A 23,800-nucleotide genomic window follows, 5' to 3' on the forward strand; every position below is an offset into this window, starting at 1 on the left:
TCTCTGCCATGTGAGATTTTAACACTTTGTGGCCTGTCTCGGCAGCAGACTCCATTTTGTTTGAAGCTCGATCTCGAGTTAAAAAAAAAAACCCACACACACAGAGCAACCGTCCAAACCCCAAAACATGTGCGTCTTCAGCCTTCAGTTTGAATTTCAAACCCATTTTCATCACCTGAGCCACGAAATCCGTGTGCACGAGGCGAAGCTCTAATTGATGACGTGACTTCAAAGCACTTTTAAAGGTGCCCGCCTTTGGAGCAACATTGTATCACAATAATAGCAACATCGTTGCTCATTATAACAATAACAACAACAACAGGAGCAGATTTGTTTTTATAAAGTAATGAATGTAGCGCACACAGGAGGACAACGAGGCGCGACGGATTGGCTGCTCTCTCACACACACACACTCGCATACACACACATATGCGCGCACACACACGCAGGGGCTCGAGACACAACCGGGGGCAGGTCGGTACGCCGAGGAGGAAACCATCCCCGGTTCAATGGAGCAAAAGTAAGAGCCCCCCCGGTGTTGGAACGCGTTTACGCGTGTGTGTCTGTGTGTCTGTGTGTTTGGTGTGTGTGTGTATGTATGTGTGTGCGTGTAATGGGCGAATCGTGCTCTGTTTCTTTGGTTTGGTTTAGAAAGGGGCCGCTAGCCTGACTGTCAAGAATATGTGCTCAGGTTTCTCGGCCTACTGGTGCTGCTGCTGGGATTCGCTCTCACAAACTGGGGGGAAAAGGCTTCCGGACTGGGAAAGCGCAAGGCTCTGGGTGTGAATGGTAAGATTTTTGGATGCATTTCCTGATTTATGGGACGAGGGGTTTATTATTATTATAACGGGTGTTCACTGTAAGTGTGTGTGTGTGTGTGTGTTAGCTGGGCTGCCCTGCATGAATTTGCAAAGCGCACGCGTGTGTGTGTATGTAACATCCATATCATAACTTCCTTTGAAAGATGACAGACTTACAGAGTGTGTGTCATGCATGTGCACGCAAGGGCGGCTACACACTCACGCGCACACACACGCACGCACAGAGCAGAAGGTGCATTCCCCATGCACGTGCTTTGATGAATTGTTTCATCAAAGTGTTCATATTCATTAACTCTACCTGATTATGCATTAAATGTGCACTGACCCAATGGTGTGTGTGTGTGTGTGTGTGTGTGTTGACCTTTCAGAACACACTGCATCACACTTTATCACTAAAGTATTCTTGGGAAAAAAGAATACCTTTGGGATTTGTATTTTCACCTTGACACCAGGTTGACACACGAGTGTCACACAGTGTTACAGCACAATACCAGGACATGTTCTCCTTATGTTTGTCTAAGTTTTCTCATACACACCATCCCGAAGCGTGATACGTGGATTGGCTACACTAAGGATGCATTATGTTGCATTTCTTGCATTTCCAAGCTCAAAAATGCTTCTCCTTACTTTTAATTTTTAGAGAAAGACTCCTCAAACCAGCGTCTAGCAAAAGACATGAAATCAACATGGCTGCTCAAAGCCTCAGCAGTTAACAGAATACCAGTTTGTATTGTTCACTAGCATTTAGAGATTTTAGAAACAGTTAAAACATTAAGGCTACAAATAATCTGGTCATCTTTAATGTAATCTGTGATATTTTTATTATTATTTCAGGTTGATCTCTCTGTCTAACCTATCAATACAAAGAAATAAAATTTTGAGTTTAAGTATCTGAAGCCGTGTTTTTATGCTAAGTTGTCCTTTTTTCGTCCTCAGCTAAATACACTCCCTGTTAGGTAATCGGAGAGTGAATCACAAATGAGAAATCGAAGTAGATTAGATAAAGTTTTGTCTTAAAATTCACTTATACCACTCCAGCGCTGTTATTTAAGCTGAAGTGAAAATATGAACTAATCCCAGTAAAAATATTCAGTGTAGCTTTTTCTAATTAATATCTATTGGTGCAGGTGTTTGTTTACATTGAACGAGTAGCGCATTAGTAGATTATTTTAAAGTAGATTATTTAATTCTGTCACATAACTGTTCATAAGATCGCTTTTACTCAATATTTTGATTTTTACTCATGGTGCAGGTTAAACTTTAGGCAGAAATCTAAGTTAAAGTTTTTATCTGCAATATTTTAATAAATTATGAAAAAAATATATTTGATGAGAAAAAAAAATCTGCAAAAAGATTTCTGCAAAAGTTTCAATACATTCTGTCCAGCTAGTTATGTGTTACGCTGTGACATAATCTGGTTCTGGGACAGGTTTTGTGTCCTCCAAGGTTTGAAACGTAAAGATATCTTTGAAAGAGTTCTGACCAATGTACAGGTGAAACCTTTGTTTTATTTATATAGAAGAATGGAAATATACTCATTACAGTTAAATGGCTAGCTTGAAAATAGCTAGCTTGATAAAAGGTGTGATTTAGCTTGTGTTTGTGGTTGTGTGTGCAAAATGATTTAAAACCAGAACACGTACACCCTCACACAACCTGTGACCACCTGTGATGAAACAATTTGGCCCACATTTTTTAAAATACGGTGATTTGATTGACAATGATTGGCATTGTTGGATGAGGTAGATTAGGGTGACACTATGCCTAGCTTTTAGGCTATACCTAATAATTTGACTTAACAAATGTTGATTGAATGAATTGTGTCTCGTTTGTCTCTAAGGCAAGTGGGCAGAATCGTCATCAGTCCTCCAGAAGAGCTGAGACCCCTAAGTCTCGTCACATGGAAAACATTACCCATCTTAGTCAAGGCGTCTGGCCTTTATCCCAGCCTCCAAGTCTCACTTCCACTTAGCAGCGCAGAACAAAGGACAACCGGCTGCCATAGAGTTCCCTGAGAATTCTTTAGAAATTCAGCGAAATCTTTCTGGACCTGTGTTTCACACTCAGGAATCCACACTTCATGGCACTTTAAGCTAGCTCACCTGTCTCCGCTAAGAAAAACATGGACACGGCTTCGCCTGAGACTAGGACTGACACTAGCACACGCATGTCTCCTCCCAGTCCGGCGTTCAGTCTCGATTCGTCCAGTCCGTTCGCAAACGGCTTGCACTTCGAGTCAATTTTGTTTGAAGATGAGGACGTAGGTGAGGACGCAGGCCCAAGGTCTGCACACAAAAAGCAGTGTAGCAGCTCCTTAAACGAGATTGCTGCATCTACAAATTTGAAGCAAAAGCTCACCGTTCTGGATAGACGCCACAGTGTGTCGAAAGGCAAAAGAAGGACAAAGAGCTGCAGGTCAGTGAAACGAGATGAAAACATAGAGGACGAGGCTGGTGGAGACAGCGATCCAGCCTCCACAGAGCGCATCCATGATGAGGGTACCACGGCAAGTATCTCATACTAAACTCCAGCTTCTGTATTGTAACATCCAAACCATGCATCTTTATTTCAGTGAAGTGGAATGCTACATTAATTAAAGACAAATTCCACTCTTTAGAAGATTTCCCAACCCTGATGGAGAACAAACGCAGGAATGAGTTTAGTAACAAGATGAGAATATTTGTGCATACTTGTAGATCACAAATTATAAATGTAAAAGAATTTTAACAGTTTTTCCCATCAGTTTTAATGATAGTGGAATTTGTGGATGTCCATGCTGCAGTTTTGTTATGCCTGTTAAATAGTTTTTTGAATTTAAGGGCTTTGTTGATAGATTTTAAGATTTACAAAAGTAAAAAAATAAATTACAAGAGCTGAAGTAGTGGAGACATCAGACAAAACAGTTTATGACTTGACTAGATAGCAGCCTGTGAGTTGACGTGTGTCGTGCTGTTGGTTGCATTAAGCATAAAAGCTGAAGCTTTGGACGGTGATCTGTGTGAGCTCTTTAGGATACATTATTCCATTAAATACAGATTTACTGTTTTCCTGATTTGTTTCCTGGCTAGTTAGCCTTTTTGGTGATTTGTACTACAAGACTTGTCTTTAACTTCACATTTATGGCTTAAGTTCCAACTTGATGAAATCTTATTATAAGGATCGGACTTTATCTGTAACTACGAAACATAATTTGCGTCTGTCTTTATTACATAGCGCACCTAAGGGTCCAACAATTTCATTATAACAACATAATTAAGCAATTGTAATAACTGTAGTAATTATTTTGGGATAATAAGAGAAATGTTCATTTATACTTAAATAAGTGTTTATTTCTTGTTTGCCATGTTAATTTAAAACAAACCAATTTTTACTTAGGAGCTGAACAACCCAAAGTCAAAGCCTCTAACGCCTGTGAAGTATCTAGAAAGTGAAGTCGTATGGGCCAAGTTCAACCGTAGACCCTGGTGGCCATGCCGCGTGATCATCAATCCAGCGTTGGAAACGTATCACAGATTAAAAGGTACGTTCATTTCTGTTAAAGAATATAAGCTAAGCTGTTATGTTACTTGGGTACTTGGTTGTTGTTCTGTTAATGCTAACATTGCAAATCATCATCTATCGTTTGGAAACCACGGTTTTAGATACATTTTGCATTTTAGGAGCTCTCTCTTTTTTTTTAGTTAATATAGTTGTTTATAATCTGTGCCAGTTCCTGATTTAAGTTGTGCAAAAAATCTATATGATTGATTTGTTCTCATATAAGTAAAACGTTTTCTTTCTTCCCCCTGTCAGAGCAAAGCGATAACACCTGTCGTCAATATTACATCAAGACACTCGGAGAACCCGAGGAACTGGCCTGGGTCACTGAGAAAGCTTTGCATAAATTTCTTGGTGAATATCAGTTTTACAATCTCCCTGGTCCAAAGAGAGGGGTAAGTTCAAGCTCGAACTTTTTAGTTGTTCTGTTGTTGTTTGTAATAATAAACTTGTGTTAGATACAGTCTGTGTTTTTCTTACACAGGTCCCTAAGCGGTTTCAAAACTCATGGAGTTGTAGTGTAGCCGAGGCTGAGGCGCATTTCCTGGATAAGCCCGGGATACCCGTTATCACGTCTAAATTCACAGAAAACAGGCAATTCGATGAAGAAACAAAAGATCAAGAAGATAAAGTACCTAACCCTGAGGTGCTCCTGGGAATCCCTGGGAATGGTTGCCAAGCCAACGGGAAGATTTCACACAAAGACCCGAACTTTTTAATGAAGTCTAAATGCAAAAGGAAGCAAAGAAAAAGCTCAGCACTGTTTTTTACAAAGTATGACGAGTTCCTCTGTGAAAATACAGAGTTAGAAGAAGTGGTGGATAGTCCCTATTCTGATATCGACTCTGTCCCGCAAATCCGCCGATGTCCTAAAGGCAATGGCCGACCTGCTACTAATGATCAGCCTGTAAGACAGGTCACAAACCAACATGATAAAGAAGCAAAGAAAAGTATTGAAGTCCAAGGTGGACTGTGGTTCAGCAAAGTTGGAAAAGGACAAACCAGTGGAGTGTTTAGTCGTGCGGGAATAAAATCGGTGAACTGCTCATTCGGGAAGGTATCATGTAAGATCAAGATACCAGAGTCGACAAGTATGAAGTCCAGAGACAACCAAGTCACGGGGCCTGAGCAGCAATGTGTAGAAAGCAAGAAAACCCTCGACAATAGAGTTGCAAGTCTCCCAGCCAGCAGTCGATTGATGACTAGAGCGCTAAAAGCAATGGAAGACGCTCAGCTCGAGCAGACGTCTAGCCGAGATCTCAAGGAAACTCAGCCGAGTGCTGATGCATGTGTTAAAAAATCTGTGTGCAGTGAAAAGACAAAAGTCAAATCAAGCCGCCAGAAAAGTTCAACAAGTTTAGATTTGAAACCGGACTTAAAATCTGGTTGCGTTTCCAAGGTGTCTGGAGATCCGTCTGATTTAAAAGAGCAAGACGTTGCGGTGAAATCAGAGGACGAATCTTGTTCAATATCTTTCAATTGTACTGATTCCAACCTGAAACAAGAGAATCAGGTGTCTGAGGCGTCAACGTTTTCCACGCCATCTCCATCTTCATTTCGTGTAAATATACAAGACGGCGAAGACCTGAAAGAAATAACCTTTAAGTCACTGGAAAATGAAAAAAATGGAAAGTCAGCACCGTTTCATCCAGACGCGAACTATAAATACAGCACCTTCCTGATGTTGTTAAAAGATATACATGATAGTCGAGAGAAAGACGGCCAACCCTTGGTCATGGAACCTTTACCAGCAAAAAAGCTCATTAAAGAAGAGCCGCCCCTGATTTCTGAAAAACATCCCATAAAAAACAGCTTCAGTCGTGTTAAAGGCGATCGTAACGGCTGTGTCTCTGGAAAGTATGGCCAGAGCAAAACGTCTAGTTTTAAGTCCAAACAAAATAAAACAAATGCAAAGTTTGGCCCAGATATGAGGGAGCACAATGGTTGTGTTGTTCAGCAATTCCAGAGTTTTTCTCCTGTACCAAAATCTGCTAAAAAAACAAGCAAAAAAAGTCAACCTGTTGTAAAGAAGAGCCTTACCATCCCCTTCGTGCCTTCCGATTTGTCAGCGAATGCGTGTAGCAGGAACTCAGAAAATACACCAAGCACGGGGTGCAGACTGCTCAACAAGGACTCAGAGAAAAGTTTTTTTGGCAGCGTACCTAAAAAACGCTGGCAGAGGTTTGACCCGGACAAGGACAAGACGCCGAAAGCAGAGATCAGAAGTGACCCAAGACCAGGGCAACCGGAAATGCCGCCTGTAGAGCAGAAAAGCGTCTTGGAGCCTGGTGCTGAGAAAACCAGTTTAACATCATCAGGATCAACATCAGCATCCGACATACCAGAGATAAACACAGCCAGTATAACTCCAAGTACCTGTCAGGCTTCCGGTTTCCCAACAGGTAAGATGAGAAGGAGAAATCGAATTAGGTCCTGACAGTTTTGTCTGTTGGTCATGACTCCGAATTTGTCTTTGCCAGAGAGCAAACGTATCCGAAAGCCTAGCAAAAGACTCATTGAGTGGACAGAGGACAACGATCACACGTTCAGGATAAAGAAGAAACCCAGGAAGCAACCTGAATCTTTGCAGAAGGTAATCATTTTTAACAATGAGCTTCATCATTATTTATGTTTGTTGAGATTCTTTCAAATACCAAAACATCGCTTGTCTTTCCCAGGTTATTAGAAACAGTTCCGTTAGTAACGCCGAGAAATCTTCAGGCATCCATCAACATCAAGGAGGGATACAACCTGCGCCGAACCCCTTACCGGAAATTCAGACCCCTCCCCCTGAAGAGAGGTCGAAGACTCCTCCTATGTTGGAAAATACTCCATGTCAAGAAAGTCAGGCTGTAGTTCTGGCTGTAGACACTCTAACCCCGCCTCCAGAGACGGAAACCTCGCTGTACGGGGAGAACTGTTTTAAAGAACAGATTCTGGTTCAGAATTCTTCCACTACTGGTAGGGGACACAAATCTTCAAGCTAGTTTGTGTTTAGAAATGGCACAATAAACTCTACGACCAAAGGTTTGTGGACGCCTGACCATAGCACTCATGTTGAGCTCTTGTTGAGCATCCCATTAACAGCCTCCACGCTTCTGGAAAGTCTTATTACATTTGAGGGCGTGGTTTTTTTTCATTCCACTACAAGAGCGCACTGATGTGCTCCGGCACTGATGTTGGGATGTCTACAGTTCCAGTTCATCCCAAAGGTGTTAAGTGGGGTTGAGTTCAGTCGGGAATCTGTGCAGAACACTTGAGTTCTTGGCCCTGGTTTGGGCTCTTGTAGTTCTCATGTTGGGGAACTGTGATGCTACAGAGACATTCTATACATCTGCAAACAGTTTGGGGAAGAACCGCATATGGGTATAAGGGCCAGGTGTCCACAAACCTTTGGCTTTATAGTGTATGTAGTGTGGAATGTTATATAGTTTTAAATTTATCATTCTCCATCACTTTACCTACTGTCTCCTGTTCATTCCGGATTGTCAGAGTGTCTCGTCATTTCTTTGTCGAGTACTAATGAGCTTCGATTTGAGCCCTTGCTGCAGCTTTTCAAAGAGTCGAAGAAGTGGATTTAGGCTGAGCTGAGCATTCAGTCACTTTCAGTCATGCTCTTCTTTTCATAAATCTAACTGCAGTTTAAGGGTTGGTTTCATCTCTGAAATACACTCATTCTGTAAAAGTCAGTCTGGAACTCATCATATGTTAGATCTGCTAACATTTGCAGAAGGAAACGTGGCTGTATGAGCTGCGAGTCGTCTTGCCAGATTGGTTGGTTTACTGCTGCAACTGGGCTGCATTTTATCGTCCTGGGGTGGAAAATGTCTCTTGTGCAGGTAATAAAAAATTGGGCTGGTTTTAAATACTGTATGGTTGAAATTGGGCTCAGGTGTGGGGCATTGGTGGCTCAGGTGGTAGAGGATCTGGCTTGTTGATTGGAGGTTCACGAGTTCAAGCTCAACCACCACTGTGCCGCCAATGTAGGGTCATTAGACATGGCCATTAATCCTACACCCCAATCAACCGAGCCACTGCATGAGGAGCCGGTCCCAAGCCTAGTTTGAAAATTGTGACAGTAAGGGAAGCTGATGTAAAACCTGTACCGGATATTGCCGATCAAATGATTGACCCCTACAATAAATAGGAGAAAAAGTAGAAACTAAGTCTCATTGTACTGATCCTACGAAACATTATTTAATACAATTTCTTTGCCATGGTGCTATGGTTCAGTTGATTAAAGCACCTGTCCAGTAAACAGTCTAGTAAAAAGTAGTTTCCGGGCTTGGATCCCAGAAGTCTGTCTTAGGGCAGTGGTAGCTCAGCAGGTTCAGGCTCTAGGTCATTGGTAAGAAGGTCAGCGGGTCAAAACCCAGCTCCACTAGGCTGCCATTGTGGGTCCTTGAGCAACTTGAGGGGACCTAACCCTGATGAGAAATAAAGCAGAACTCCATCTGGGTTTTTTCTTAAACACGCTCAACAAAACTCAATGTGTTCTGCAGCACACGTGTGTTTTTGATCTGACTTGTCAATTAAAACTCAATTACATAAAGATAAGCCATTTGACACCTGAGAAGTTCATAAAGTTCATAAAGGGATGAACTCTCAGAACCATGAGGAAATATTAGCTCTAATTGAGTGATTCTAAGAACAACATTAAGGACTTCAAAAGGAAATCAATAGGAAGCAATTCCCACTGATTGATTCTTGTTCTTCATAAAGTATGGTATTGGTAATAATTGTCTGGTAAGATCAGGCACATCAGGATGTTTAACAAAGCTTTGTGATGACTTCAATACACAACAATCCTGCTTGACAATCTGGAACGATGGTTACAGATACAGTTGATCTGTGCCAGGGTAGAGAGAGAGAGAGAGAGAGACGTACCATCTGGTGGTATAGGTCACTTATGTTGATGGCCGGAGGTTGAGCATGTCGCAGCTGCACACATATGGTCGCTGTCAAGACATGACTATCAGTCCATGTAGTAAAGGAAACGTGAACGGAAAATAAAGTAGAAGTAATTGACCGTAGTGAAGGTGTGTTGATTTGTTTTAATAAAGCAGGTTTATAATTTGATTTGGTATGAATGATGATGTTTGTCACAAAATCTTAACTGATCTTTAGGTGATGGCGTCTGTTTAAGCACAAAGAGGCAAAGGAAGCCCACCAAGAAAATCCTAGAAAGTTCGATCGAAGCTGAGCCGATTCCGACGCCTAAGAAGAAGGTTTGTGCGGGACGTTTTTTTTTTCCCCTTATATTCATCTTCGATTCAGGAGACTTTCAACAATCTGATCTAATCTAATCTAATTCTCTGGTAGGTGAAATCTCAGAGGAACAGTTCTTCAGGACATTCTGCCCATCAAGGTCGGTCAGTCGCTGAGTGAAATCATTGAGCGCATGAAATGACTCTTAGATCTAAAATATATGTGCTTTAAAAATATTGCGAGAATGACTTTGGCCAGTTTTATAATAATAATTCTAAGCCGTGGCACAAACATTTGCCCGACCATTTGTCTATAGATATCCAGTTATCTTAATGCACGGTTTCTTAGATTTTTCACCTGACTGCACTAACATAATCATGTCTTTTTTTTTTTTCTCTTCTCATTTATTAATATTACATCTCCATATATCGACGGTGCACCTTAATGTACAGTATCCTCTAGTACATACAATCATAATATACATAAGACTGGTTTATACTTATTAATCTGAAACATATTATTGCTTTAAGCACTTTAATGTACTGTTCTATGATTTGCCATACTACACAGACCACATCAGTGCACAGTGATCATAGGTCTTTAGATATTTTCTTTGGTACTTTTCTCATTTTTTTCTACCTTCTTTATTATGATGCTTTTAAATTCACTCTATACACCTTGTTTGTTTGTATCTTGTTTGCATAATTCATGAACTGGCTGCTGTAAGATTATTTCCTTTAAGATTAATGAAGTACTCTATCTATCTATATTCATCTTTTTAAACTGCCTTGCCAAGGTCTCGCACACACACACACACACACGCTAATATTTCACTTGACCGTTTTGCATTGATTACGGCCATGCTGCATCGTTTCGATAAGCGTATGCAATATCACACCCGTTATTTCCATCCAGAGTCATATTAATTACATCTTGTATTGATGATGTGAGAGTCGGACCGCTGTGTAAACTCTTCTCCAGAACATCCCAAAGATTCTCAACAGGGTTAGGGTCTGGACTCTGTATTGGCCGATCCATGTGTGAAAATGATGGCTCATGCCACCTGAACCACTCTTTCACAATTTGAGCTCGTTGAATCCTGACATCATCGTAACCTTGTAATACGTTGGGGAAGATAAACTCCATAGATTCTATAGGTTTTACTTTATAGAGGCCATTCAGCGTCTTTACCAAGTGTTTGTTGCATGCACTGATATAATTATCTTCCGCAATTACGTCTTGCACATTCTTCTTCTAAAGGCCTGAATTATGTAACTTATTTTAACTCTGTTTTTCCCCCTTTTTGCTTTTGCACAATTAATTATTTTTATTTTTCTGTCCCAAATGTAGGAATTGGTCAATCAAAAAGTAAGAGCAAGCAGCCTGCTGTAATCACTGCTGAAGAAAACCTCGCAGTTTCGGCGAGTACCGAGAGGGAGGTGGATAGCACCACGCCCACGAACCCTGACACACTTAACAATGAGACGACCAAGGACGGCAAATACGCTCTGGAATCTGAGGTCAGTCCAGGTTCTGGTGTGTGAAAACGCTTTTGATGAAATTACATTCCAGTTCTGATTTACTGAAATACGTATATTCGGATATCCCAGGGTCACGTTACAGTGAGCTCATTAAACGCTGCTTGATTGTACCACGTGCTTCTTTGTTATTCAGATATTTGACCCCACCGACGACGGAGAGGCGAAGAACGAATCCGCTGACAACAGACTCTCGGCGGAGAAAGGGAGCGGCGTGTTGCTGAAAGACAGCGTTTGTCAGGTCAGTTCTCTTCAGATTGATGTGGAGTAATAACAGCGGTGGCTCGTGAACATACAGGCTGACGTGCATATCGACCCGGCCTCTAAAGAATTCCTGTTGTGATGCTGTGACTTTGAAATCATAACATCATAGATGACCTGATATCAACCTGTAGATACGGGACTCACAAGGGACCAGCTAATATGGTATTAACACAATATCTAGGAGACAATTCGACCTGCACTGCAATTCTATTAGTATCACACATTGTATATTACTGAATATCCTGATTCGATAATACTGTTATTATATTCGAATATAATTGAATTGTTAAGAGCACCCAACCTGTAGGATTATAGAAAAATGTCAACATTTTACCATCTCAAACACAAATATATATAAATGAAAAAAAAACAAACCTTTTAAGTCGATTTTGGATGATGACTTGCAACACCTAAGAATTGTGATCCATCCATCCATCTTCAACCGCTTATCCAAAGTAGGGTCCCAGTGGTAGCAGTTCCAGCAGGGAACCCTAAACTTCCCTTTGCCCAGCCATCTCAGCTAACTCTGACTGGGGAATCCCGAGGCGTTCTCAGACCAGTGTGGAGATATAATCTCTCCATCTAGTCCTTGATCTGCCCCGTGGTCTCCTACCAGATAGACGTGCCAAGAACACTTCCCTAGAGAGGTGTCCTGGTGGCATCCTTACAAGATGCCCGAACCATCTCAACTGACATCTTTCCACGTAAAGAAGTAGCGGCTCTACTCTTGTCATCTTATTTCGAAGTGAAAAGCCAGCTACCCTTCTGAGAAAGCCCATTTTGGCCGCTTGTATTCGCATTCTTGTTTTTTCAGTCATGACCCAACGCTCATGACCATAGGTGAGGGTTGGAACAAAGATCGACCATTAGACTGAGAGCTTTGCCTTTTGGCTCAACTCTCTTTTCGTCACAACAGTGTGGTAAAGCGACTGCAATACCGCCCCTGCTGCTCCGACTCTCCGGCCAACCTCACGTTCAAATGTTCCATCGCTCGTAAACAAGACCCTGAGATACTTAAACTCCTTTACTTGCGAAGAATAGAGATACGTAACCAAAATCTCTCAACCAGGGTTGCCTGGTTTCAACCAAATTTTCATTTCCAAAATTAACGCAAAAAGCAAAAATTAAAGAAATAAGTGCAGAAATAAGACATATGTATATGTATATACATATATGCTACAAAACACACTTATAACCATTACATAAATAAAAAAACAGATGCTTTAAAACAGGCTTATATCAAAACTCATCAGGTGACTTATAGGTTTTTATAGTAATTAAAGTGATAAAGGTTTTCCATGTACTACACTATCTAGTGCTATCCTAATGTTTTATGAATCCCAAGTGATCTATACAAAGCATTTGCATAAAACTTATAACTCCACTTGTTGACTTTTGACATACGCCTTTTGTAAATCATTTAACATCGTTATACAAAAGCTTAATGTAACGGTTATGAATATGTAATGAAGCTCCGAAGTAGATATTTCTGTTTTTTTTTTCTTTTTAGCCCTCGTGCGGGAAACAAGGTCACTGTGTTGCGCACACATTTCTAATGTATACATATACACTCCATCAACCAAGATGTATGATTAAACTAGCCTGATTTTGCATAAAATACATGGTTCTGGCAACCCTGGCAATAATTGTTCTTTCCTTTGCATTTCATGCAGTAAAAAGGGTCATAAAGTGCTCATGGGGCAGCATGATTCCTGCCTCAATTGGCTTCCAATAGGGCTTGTTGCAGTTTCTATTTTTGACCACAAGGCGTCATAGAAACTCAATTGAAATAAATAGCGCAATGTTATAGAACATCATGTTTTAAATTTCCTTTCCATATGGAATGTATCGAGTTGTGTTTGGGGCATTGATAAATATATAAAAATGCATAAAAATGTTATATACAAATTACTGTGATAATCCAGAAGCCTCCGTTTTGGAAAACGCTGCTAGCGCTAAACTGTTTACCGTGTGTGTTTGTGTAGGTTTGTGAGAAACATGGAGAGCTGCTTCTTTGTGAAGGCCAATGCTGCAGCACCTTCCACCCACAGTGTGTCGGATTGACCGAGGCTCCACCCGGGAAGTTTCTGTGTCAGCATTGCACTTCTGGTGGGTGTCGACACGATCACACAGACGCATCGTTAGAGATGAGAAGAGTCTTATCCTGCGTTATATCTTGTATGTGACTAAACTGAGAGATTTGTTTGAATTCCAGGCACCCACGAATGTTTCATGTGTAAGAAGGTGGGAGACGACGTGAGGCGCTGCATGGTCCCCGCCTGCGGGAAGTTCTACCACGGAGAGTGCATCGCTAGCCACGCCCTCACGGTGCCTTTGAACCGAGGCTTCCGCTGCTCCCTTCATGCTTGCCTGGCCTGCTTCATCACCAACCAGAGCAACCCTTCGGTTTTTAAAGGTCTAAATCAAATAAAGTTGTACATATGCATATTCTTGTCACGCACAACCAGGGTTCGAATCTGTGTGCATGTGTGAATGACCCTCCCTACATTCAACGCCCTCTACAGGTCGACTGATCCACTGCGTAAGATGCCCCATTGCCTACCATGCCAGTGATTACTGCATCCCTGCCGGCAGCATCATCCTGTCCACTAACACCATCCTCTGTCCCAACCACTTCACGCCACGAAAGGGCTGCCGCAATCACGAGCATGTCAACGTCAGCTGGTGCTTCGTTTGCTCAGAAGGTCAGCCGCGTCTTTTTTTTTTTTTTTTAGTTGCTTTGAACATGTTAACTGTTGCAGGATAAAGTTTCCAATCTGGGATGTTTGTAATCGCAGGAGGTAGCCTGCTTTGCTGCGAGTCCTGTCCCGCGGCTTTTCACCGCGAGTGTCTGAACATCGACATGCCCGAGGGGAGCTGGTTCTGCAACGACTGTCGAGCCGGGAAGAAACCACACTACAGAGAAGTGGTCTGGGTGAAAGTGGGTCGCTACAGGTCAGCACCAGAACTCCAAATATATTGGTTGTTTTTCCTGACGTAGTATAAACTAAACATTCTATTAGCGGGATACTGAGAATACTCGCATGTAAGCAGAAAACAAAAAATAAACAAAAAAATATCATTTATTCTGTTCTGTCAGATGGTGGCCTGCAGAAGTCAGCAACCCTAAAGACATTCCTGAAAATATCCTGCGAATGAGGCACGACGTCGGCGAGTTTCCCGTCCTTTTCTTCGGTTCCAACGACTACCTGTGGACCTACCAGGCTCGGGTCTTTCCGTACATGGAAGGAGACGCCAACAGTAAAGAAAAGATGGGAAAAGGGGTCGACTCCGTTTATAGGAAAGGTATTAATGATAACCTCCTACAGTTCATGCAGTTGCCAGTAGAGACGGGAATCGCCAGGGATCACCCGATACGATATTATCACGATACCCAGGTGCCGATTCGATTTGTATTGCGATTCTGCAGGTATTATGATATTATAATTTCAATTCTTAGTAAATTTATCAAACAGAATGCTGTCGTTCCCATTCGTGCCATTGTGTGAATAGTTTAGACTGCACCACCTGTAGAATTGTAGAGGAACTGCAACATTTTACCGTCTCAAATACAAACAGATAAAATAGAAGAAAAGAAAAGGATTTTAAAGCTCGAGTTAAACCTCCACCTCGATTTATTTCGACCAAATTATTTTTTCACCAATAACATCTGAGCAGTTGAGGGTTAAGGGCCCTGCTCAAGGGCCCAACAGTGGCAACTTGGTGGTTGTGGGGTTTGAACCTGGGATCTTCCGAACCATAATCCAATGGCTTAACCACTCCAAGAAGGATGCCTTATTCTTTTTATATGCATGAAAAGGAATGCAGATCCAGGGGGATCCAGGAAGTCTTGACAGATTGTAGGGGGTCTGAGAAATTCTTGTTAATTCTTAGTTGTAAGTGCAGTAGTAAGAGATAAGTGAGTAAATAGCATGAGATGAGTTTGGCACGGTTTGAGTGGAGTCGTAGGTGAGGTGGAGGTGTTGTAAGTACATCGTAACAATCTCGTAGCTAATGCGTAGCCAAGTCATGAGTGATCCATCCACTCGGATCTATTCACAAGAACAAAGCTCTTACTGGGTATAAATCAATAAATTAAAAGAGTCGTGATTTTCCAGCATTTAAAGCACTAGATGATGCGGCACAGTGGCGTAGTGGTTAGCTACTGCCACCTTGCATATCCAGGTTCCGGGTTCGATTCCCACCTCGGGGTCTGTGAGCATGGAGTTTGAATATTCTTCCTCTGCTTGCTGGGATTCCTCCCACAATCCAAAGACATGCAGATTAGGATAATTGGTGCTCCCAAATTGGCAGTAGTGTGTAAATGGTTGGGAAAAATGAGAATAGATATAATGGGCACCGTTGGCCTCCAAGGTCCTTAGTTGGACTACAGAGGTTCCTGGATGGATGGAGATGATACCTTTAAACCCTCCTAGTGGTTTAATTCAGATTGTGCTTTTGGCTCACCCAGCTTTGGACGAGGCTGCTGAAAGATTCCGAGAACTGCAGGCAGAGAAGGAACTCCGGCAGCTCCAGGAGGACAGGAGAAATGACAAGAAGCCTCCTCCGTACAAGCACATCAAGGTATCCGACCTCACAGAAGTGCTTTTCTCTTCTAAATCTCTTATACACACCATGCCGAGGCACTTCAGACGTCCTCTTAATCCATCCGACAGGTGAACCGACCGATCGGCAAAGTGCAGATCATTACAGCCGACCTGTCCGAGATCCCACGCTGCAACTGCAAAGCGACGGACGAGAACCCCTGCGGCATTGACTCGGAGTGCATCAACCGCATGCTGCTCTACGAATGCCACCCTCAGGTCTGCCCGGCGGAGGAAAAGTGTCAAAATCAGGGCTTCACCAAGCGGCAGTACTCGCAGGTGGAAATCTTCAGGACGTTGTCTCGAGGCTGGGGTCTGCGCTGCTGTCACGACATCAAGAAGGTAGATCGAGGAACATTCAGGTCATTCCAATTAAAACAAATTTTGAATGAAGTCTAATCTCTAAGTCTAATCTTATCTCAGGGTGCATTTGTAAGCGAGTATGTCGGGGAGGTAATTGACGAGGAAGAATGCCGAGCTCGGATCAAGCGGGCGCAGGAGAACGACATCGGGAATTTCTACCTGCTCACGCTGGACAAGGTGACACCTGTTACAATCATGCAAAAGTGTTTGAGAAAGAGTTATGCCTCATGTTTAATATCTTCCTTATTCCTAATAGGACCGTATAATTGATGCTGGACCCAAAGGAAACCAGGCCCGGTTCATGAACCATAGCTGCCAGCCGAACTGCGAGACCCAGAAATGGACGGTAAACGGAGACACCCGGGTTGGACTTTTTGCACTGGTGGACATCGCTGCTGGTAAGGAATGTGGACTTTGTATTAAACTACACAGAAAAGACATGAAGCTCTAATCATCAAAGGGTTTTCCGTAAATTTAATGTCTGCATTGATAACTATCCGTTAATGTCTTTAAAGGCACTGAGCTGACGTTCAACTATAACCTTGAGTGTCTGGGCAACGGGAAGACTGTGTGTAAATGCGGTGCACCGAACTGCAGTGGCTTCCTAGGTGTAAGACCAAAGGTAAAACAATTATACTAATAATAGTAATACATTGTTATCTGTAGTACTAAAATAGTACGTGTTTAGGTTAACTCAGAAGTGGGAAGTGGTTGTAACAGAAAGTCTTCACCTTATCATCTGGAGATTCGAATCCCTGGGATGTCACAGTTTACCCATTGCTCCGAGTTATAGCGAGCGACATTGGTCAAGCTATTTGGAGGGAGGAAAGGCATACTTGCACTTCCACAGCAGTCGTGATGATACTGTCCAATCATGAATGCAGGCGGAACTGGGTGGATAGTAATGAAGAAGAGCGATAGCCGATATTTAAAACCAATATGTATTTGCCGCAAAATTCTTGTTGTCAGAATTTAGAATAACTATTATAATATAGAATAACCTCCTTGAAATGCATTTAAGCACGTATTTAATCGAAGGACAACTTTATGACGTTGTTTTAAAATAAAAAAGTGAACGGGGTAGCATTTTTTGAAAAGTTAAAATTTTTATTTATAAAGTAAAGAAACAAAAAAATTAACAAATTTAGTCAAATCTAAACTGAACTAGAGCTAGAGACTGAACTAGTAGAACTTACTAAAAAGACCATACTGAAATTTAAGTCTAGTTAGCAGTCCTAAATCAGCAGCACTAGATTGTGCTTTAGAAAGTACAGTTGCTCAGCTTGCTTTTCAGCAAGACGGCTTCTGTTGATCTAATAAACTGGAAAACAAAAATTACACATACCGATATTCCTAAAATTACTAAATATCGGCCATAATAAGCAAGTTCCAGCCAAGGTACAGGTAGTCCCCGACTTATGAACCACAATTTTATGAAAATATGTTATGTGGGCAAATCTCGGAAGTTGTTCACGTGTATCGTACAAAAAATAGACAACTGCAGTGCACTAGATACCAATATTTACAATTATATAAAATATTTTCAGTGTGTAAGTGAATGTATAAAATATCTAAAGTCTGGTATATTGTATGTGTGTGCGTGTGGGGGTGAAAGAGACATGAGTCGGGAAAGGGTATTCAGTTAAGTGGATTGGTATGCTTTACATTGTATTTTCGTGTGAAAGGCGTATAAGGTTTACTTTGTCAGACTTAAGAACAAATCCCACTTACAAACGAGTTGTGTTCCTGGAACACGTTCACAAGTCGGGGACTACATGTAAGACCTTTACGCTAATATGTCTGTATGTATGTACAATATGTGTTTTTACCATGAAAGAAGCACTGTGTAATTGATTTGAGGTCTCCCGGTTTAGAGTCTTATCTAAATTACGTTCTCGTGTTTCTTAGAATAACCCTCCTGCTGATGACAAAGGCCGCAAACTGAAGAGGAAAGCTCACGCAAAGCGCAAGTCACAGCAAGAGCTGACCAAGGAGCGAGAAGACGAGTGTTTCAGCTGTGGAGACGGTGGCCAGATGGTTTCCTGTAAGAGACCTGGATGTCCAAAGGTTTATCACGCAGACTGTCTGAACCTGACCAAGAGACCTGCAGGTCAGTACCGATTTTATTCAGAGTGGCTCTTAGGTGTCTGTGTGAAATCCATGTGCTGTGTATGACATGATATAGGAGAGCAAGTCTTTAATGTTGTTTTGTGTGTGTGTGTGTAGGGCGCTGGGAGTGTCCGTGGCACCAGTGTGACCTGTGTGGTCAGGAGTCCGCCTCGTTCTGCGAGATGTGCCCCAGCTCCTACTGCGGGGAGCACCGTGACGGCATGCTCTTCATCTCCAAGCTGGACGGCCGTCTGTCCTGCAGCGAGCACGACCCCTGCGGACCCGAGCCGCTAGAACCGGGCGAGATCCGTGAATACATCCCGGAACACGCCAGCGCCTACCCAGTCAAGGCTTTCCCGCATTATCAAAACCCTTCCTGTGAAACCGGGCCGATCGACCCTGTGTGTCAATCGTCCGACGCTTTGCTGATATCCTCCAGCCCTCCACGCAGTCCTTCGCTCGCGATCGCGTTTAACAGCGCATACTCGCCTGTATCCTCCTATGAGGAGGAGGAAAACTCGGTGGACCTGGAAGAGGATGTGGAAGAGGACGGCGTGAGAATTCTAGAGGACGCAGAAGAACACACTGGGTCAGAAACACGGTATAAAAGGGGTCTGAAAGTCACACTGACTGTATAAAGAGGACTAGAACTGTGCACGGGATTTCTTCTTCAATACAGAAATGTGGGAATCAGCCGTAGTGCAAAAGAGCAATCGGAATTCCACGCCGCTTGCTGGGAAATGGATAATCAATCCTGGTGGAGTTAGTCAATTCTTTCTTCTTTTTTTAGATTTCAATCTTTGCACAGTTTTCAGAATTTACAAGTGCAAAGCGTAAAAACGTGACACTTTAAAAAACTAGTTATTTGGTTTGTTTGGAATGGCGCCTGAAAGTTCATGCGATCCCAAGAACTGAGTAAGAAATGTGCTTTTGTTCCTCGTGTTAAAGTTTTTGCACTCACCACTTTTTTGTTAGTTTTTTTTGTTTTTGTAAAATCCCTAGCTGGCTAGCGCAGAGCGAAATATAGTCCCGTTTCCTGTTTACCTGACTACAGTCGCTGTCCCGTAATCGAGCAAAAGCGTAGTCTGCACTTAACACTCGACAAAGGAAATCTCAAAGATATTCCGATTATTTTTTTAAAATCCTCCCCGACGCGTAGAATTATTATTATTTATTTCCATTTTAAAGATGAATAATTTAATTTGGTTTTAAGTGATGTAGAAAAGCCTCGTTTTGGTTTTGCACATTATGACTCTGCTGCTCAATTGTAACACCGAGGCATGAAAAAGATTCTTAAAGATAGACCTAAGCAGGATATGGATAAGGACACGCTAATGATGCCTTATAAACGCGCACTTGTACCGAAACGCACAGACGCCAATCACAAGCCGCGTTATGAGCGGTCAGTTTTAACATGTTATTTAAACCTCGTCTTATCTCGCGAAAAGTTACACATTATTTTGTAACTGGGGCGGCCATTTGGAACTCCTGAGAGAAAGTTGGTGCTCATTTTTTTTTAAGAAAAGTCAACCCTGAAACCCATTAAAACCCATTTATACTGAATAATTTGCGTTGTCTTTAGTAAACGTTGTGTTTTTTAACCAGATATTAGCGTTTATCTTGGAAGGATCTGGACGTGCTGGTAGAAACGCTCGCATCCCAGAATGCAAAGCAGCACTGGTCCACTACTCGGCGAACTATAGTACATGGTGGTATTAGCATAAAAATTTATATTTTAGAACCGTATCTGTGTGAGCCGAATAAACGCACTAAAATACTAAAGCACTGCTGCATCGCGGACAGCAGCATGGAACCACCAGAGGGCGCCCGGTACAATATTAACACACCTGTATTGCGATTCTCTAAGTATCACAATCAATATTATAATTGTTTTTTAGGTTTTGTTTAAATTAAAATCACAAATAATCCGCTCCTGCCACACAGAATTAGTGAATAGTTCAGAGAGCACCACCTGTAGGAAGATAGTGGAATTGCAACACTTTAAATTGCAATCATATAAATTAAAATTGAAATAAAAAAAAAAGGAATTACAAAGGAATCGTGATACGTACCAGGACCAATTTCCCCCGTTTTTAGTCAGCAGGTAGTTGAACTGCATTGTGGGTAAGGTAGAAACCAGCTAACCAAAAAGTCAACTGTAGAATTTCTTAGCAAAACAAATGCAGAATGCCGTCGAAGTTCGTCATGGACCAAGATTCATCAGCATGTTGTTCAGGGTGGATTTTTTTTTCCCATTTATGTTTTTTTTTTTTTCTTAACATCATTCACAAGGTCTAAACACTTCTATTGTATTCTGAAGTATAAAAGAGTATTTAGTAATGACATCTGACAGAGAGAACTACGGCTGAGTGGATGTTCTTCACGAGGGAGCCCTGGGCTTCTTTTTAATGCTGAAATGAATTGTATAAGTCACTTGCTGGCCACTTTATTAGGAACACCATGCATACACCCCATGTTGCATTGCACTTAACTTGCGGAGGACATTAACGAGTTGTCGGCTGCACGTTCATCACCCAGGTGCTCTTTTGGTACTTCTATTAAAGTACCCTGAACTCATGAACTCGTGGCTGAGACGGATTTTGTGATCATCTGTATGTTTGGCCATCATAAGATCGGTAAATTGTGGCCATAAAGGAATGGACCGGACTTACACAGGTTGTTGCATTTGACTGGGATTAAAAAAAAAAAAGAATTGACTGTGTACTAAAAGATTACACTACCACGAGGAACCTGACCCGGCAGGTTGGATCCAAGGATTTAACTCTTAACCTGTATCAGGATGATTCTATGCCTCGTCCGTCTGACCCCCAAAACAAGCAAGGATGCAGGTGTTCCTAATAAAGTGGCCGTTTAAGGATAGGAGAATATTCCTAATATTCCACAGTTAACTTGTCTTCTAGCACCCACCGTTGAATGTTTTTTTTTTTTGTTTTGTTTTTTTGTGGTCGAACACATGAGGTGCTTGGATTCAGTCTCTGCTGTTAAAACCTTTTATTTTAATGGGAAATCATATTTATGCAATGGTGCTTGTGTAGTTTTGCACTGGAGGCTAATGGACCACCAGCTAGCCTCGCACTAAATCCCACAAGAAAAATGAAAATCGAAAAACCTCTACAGTATGTAGCTTCAAGCAGCGATTAAGGGGGCCAAGCACTTTCTATCCTAACACCACTGAACACCGGAGGAAGACCGGACAATCAGGCTTTACTCCCAAGTAGATATCAAAACATCAATACGTTGCATTGATATTACGTCACCTACTGTTTCACAAAGACGTGTTCGGCTTATACTTTACTTTAAAGAATTACAGTAAATGCAGAATAACTTTAACGGCTGAATGTTTAAACGATAATTCGACTATTTATGTGGTTGAGGCAATTTGTTAAACGTCACCCCTCCTGAGAAAAATAATGTTAGATGTATGGCAAAATTTGTAAAATCGTCATGAATGTTTCCAAAAAGTCTACCTAGTCATGTGACTAGGGCTCATTATAATATCTGAGGAAGAAACAGTACACACTTAAATCTGCATAAATTATTTTTTTAGAAACATTTTTTTTTTTGCATTGACGCAAGTCCTGCACAGTTTGAAACAGAAATACAACTTTTATATGTTTGCGTCATTTTTATTTTGGACCTTTAAAATCCCCCAAAGTTATCTATGTCTATGATTTCATGTATGCAGCAAAATTTTAGAGGATCAAAAAAAAAAACGTTTAAGATAAGATAATACATCTTTAAATGCCTCAACATTAACATTATTAAGTGGTTAATGACACTTGCAGTGTGTCTCAGCGTGGGTGAGAGTAGGTCTGTACGGTCCGCAGTACTGAGGAGAGAGCAGCTGCCTGACTAAACCCACATTCACACCCAGTTACAGAAGCACTTTCAGTAAGAACACACATCTGATAACGTTATGGCGTCTTAAACAACACGCCGTCTCTGCACTAATCACTTCTGAGTTGTTTCCGAATCGCCTCTAAACCGTCAGTGTTCTTTTATTTATGGCTACAAAGTTGACTAGCATCTAACCCAAGGCTGAATCCCAAATCCATCTCTAACCCCTGACTTCTAGGTTTGTGAACATAAGAGCTTTCCATTTGGGATTCGACCCTGGAACCCAGAACGTGATGGAGCTGATATCTTAAAGGACTGTGCACCTCCTCCATGGTTTATTCTCCTCACCTCTTGCCTACAGAGTTCCGATAAGAGTTTAAAACTCTTCACATTTGAGGTTCACATTTGAGGTCGTGCTGTTGTACTGAATATCAGCACGGCTGTGATATCTTCAGTACTCAGGCTGCGCCCTCGTGCCTATTCAGAACAACAGCGCGACCTCGGCTGCGATATCGCTTAATTATATGAAAGAATTGCGTTTCAAAATCCCAAAGTGTTGATTGGAGCCACCTAGTGGGCCATAAGTGTACTTCAGGTGGGAGAGATCATTCATAACAAATAATTTTTTTACGTTTTTAATTATAAATTTTGTAATTAGGTTTTAAATACCCATAACATAATTCCGATAAAGGATCAAGCAGTGACCAGAACTAACAAAACCAAAATCCTTGGGTTTAAAAGTAATATTCTTCATTTATTTCCGTCCTGTGTGTTGGGATTAAAGGCCTGAGTGAGAAGATTTTCACATTTCAAATCAGGCCACGGTCTTGTTATGTTCGGGAACGGCTGCTTTACATGGTATTCAGTGCTTGGCCTCCGTTAGTACTCTTCAAAATGATTCGTCTTTCTGCCTTCTGTGGTTTATTTAATTGTTACTCGAGTAGAAAACTAGCATTTTAATCTCAGCTGCTTGATCACGCCATGATTCGTTCTGCTGTTTCGTTATACGTATAGTTTACTAGACCTGACCATGATCAGGTGCTCAAGTATTTGAACTCCAGTGCTAATGGAAAAGTAGTAGATTTAACACCAGACATGACTTGATTAAAGACTGTATATTAGAGATTAGATATGTTTTGTTTTTATTTTTATCACCACCTGCTGGTAGATCACACAAACTACACCCGAAATGTGACCAAAATCCCTCAACACATCTCCTGGTGTTTGATGTATTTTTATTATAGAGTGTGTACAGGTTTCAGAAAGTGTCTAATACTGAAAAATAACATGGACAGAAATAAGATACCTGACTAGTTGTGTATATTTGTACAGTAAAGCCCTATATTAGAGTGACACTACAAGCAGATGAAGCTGAAGCTCGCTTCACGGTTGGTGTAAAAAATTTTTACTGTATCGTTTTTTTTTTCTATCCGAGGCAAAGAGCCTAACTAAAAGCCTGTCTTTGCATGCTATCCCCTTTTAGCCACCAGGTTAACAG

At 41.6% G+C, this 23,800-nt stretch overlaps 1 protein-coding gene across 1 annotated transcript; it reads left to right on the forward strand.

Annotated features, from left to right (window-relative positions):
• The first annotated feature begins 471 nt into the window (after positions 1–471).
• On the forward strand, positions 472–23,425 carry nsd1b (nuclear receptor binding SET domain protein 1b). Its single transcript, XM_053478727.1, has 23 exons — positions 472–789; positions 2,662–3,327; positions 4,197–4,341; positions 4,614–4,753; positions 4,843–6,760; positions 6,839–6,951; positions 7,037–7,319; positions 9,486–9,586; positions 9,681–9,726; positions 10,917–11,086; positions 11,241–11,345; positions 13,354–13,477; positions 13,584–13,784; positions 13,894–14,073; positions 14,167–14,323; positions 14,469–14,674; positions 15,840–15,952; positions 16,045–16,314; positions 16,396–16,512; positions 16,592–16,733; positions 16,851–16,957; positions 18,244–18,445; positions 18,562–23,425. The coding sequence occupies exons 2-23, from the start codon at positions 2,944–2,946 to the stop codon at positions 19,080–19,082; spliced, it is 5,745 nt and encodes a 1,914-aa protein (XP_053334702.1). The 5' UTR covers positions 472–789; positions 2,662–2,943; the 3' UTR covers positions 19,083–23,425.
• Positions 23,426–23,800: the final 375 nt, after the last annotated feature.

Source organism: Clarias gariepinus, chromosome 19 (genome assembly GCF_024256425.1).
Source record: "Clarias gariepinus isolate MV-2021 ecotype Netherlands chromosome 19, CGAR_prim_01v2, whole genome shotgun sequence".
NCBI classification, from domain to species: domain Eukaryota; kingdom Metazoa; phylum Chordata; class Actinopteri; order Siluriformes; family Clariidae; genus Clarias; species Clarias gariepinus.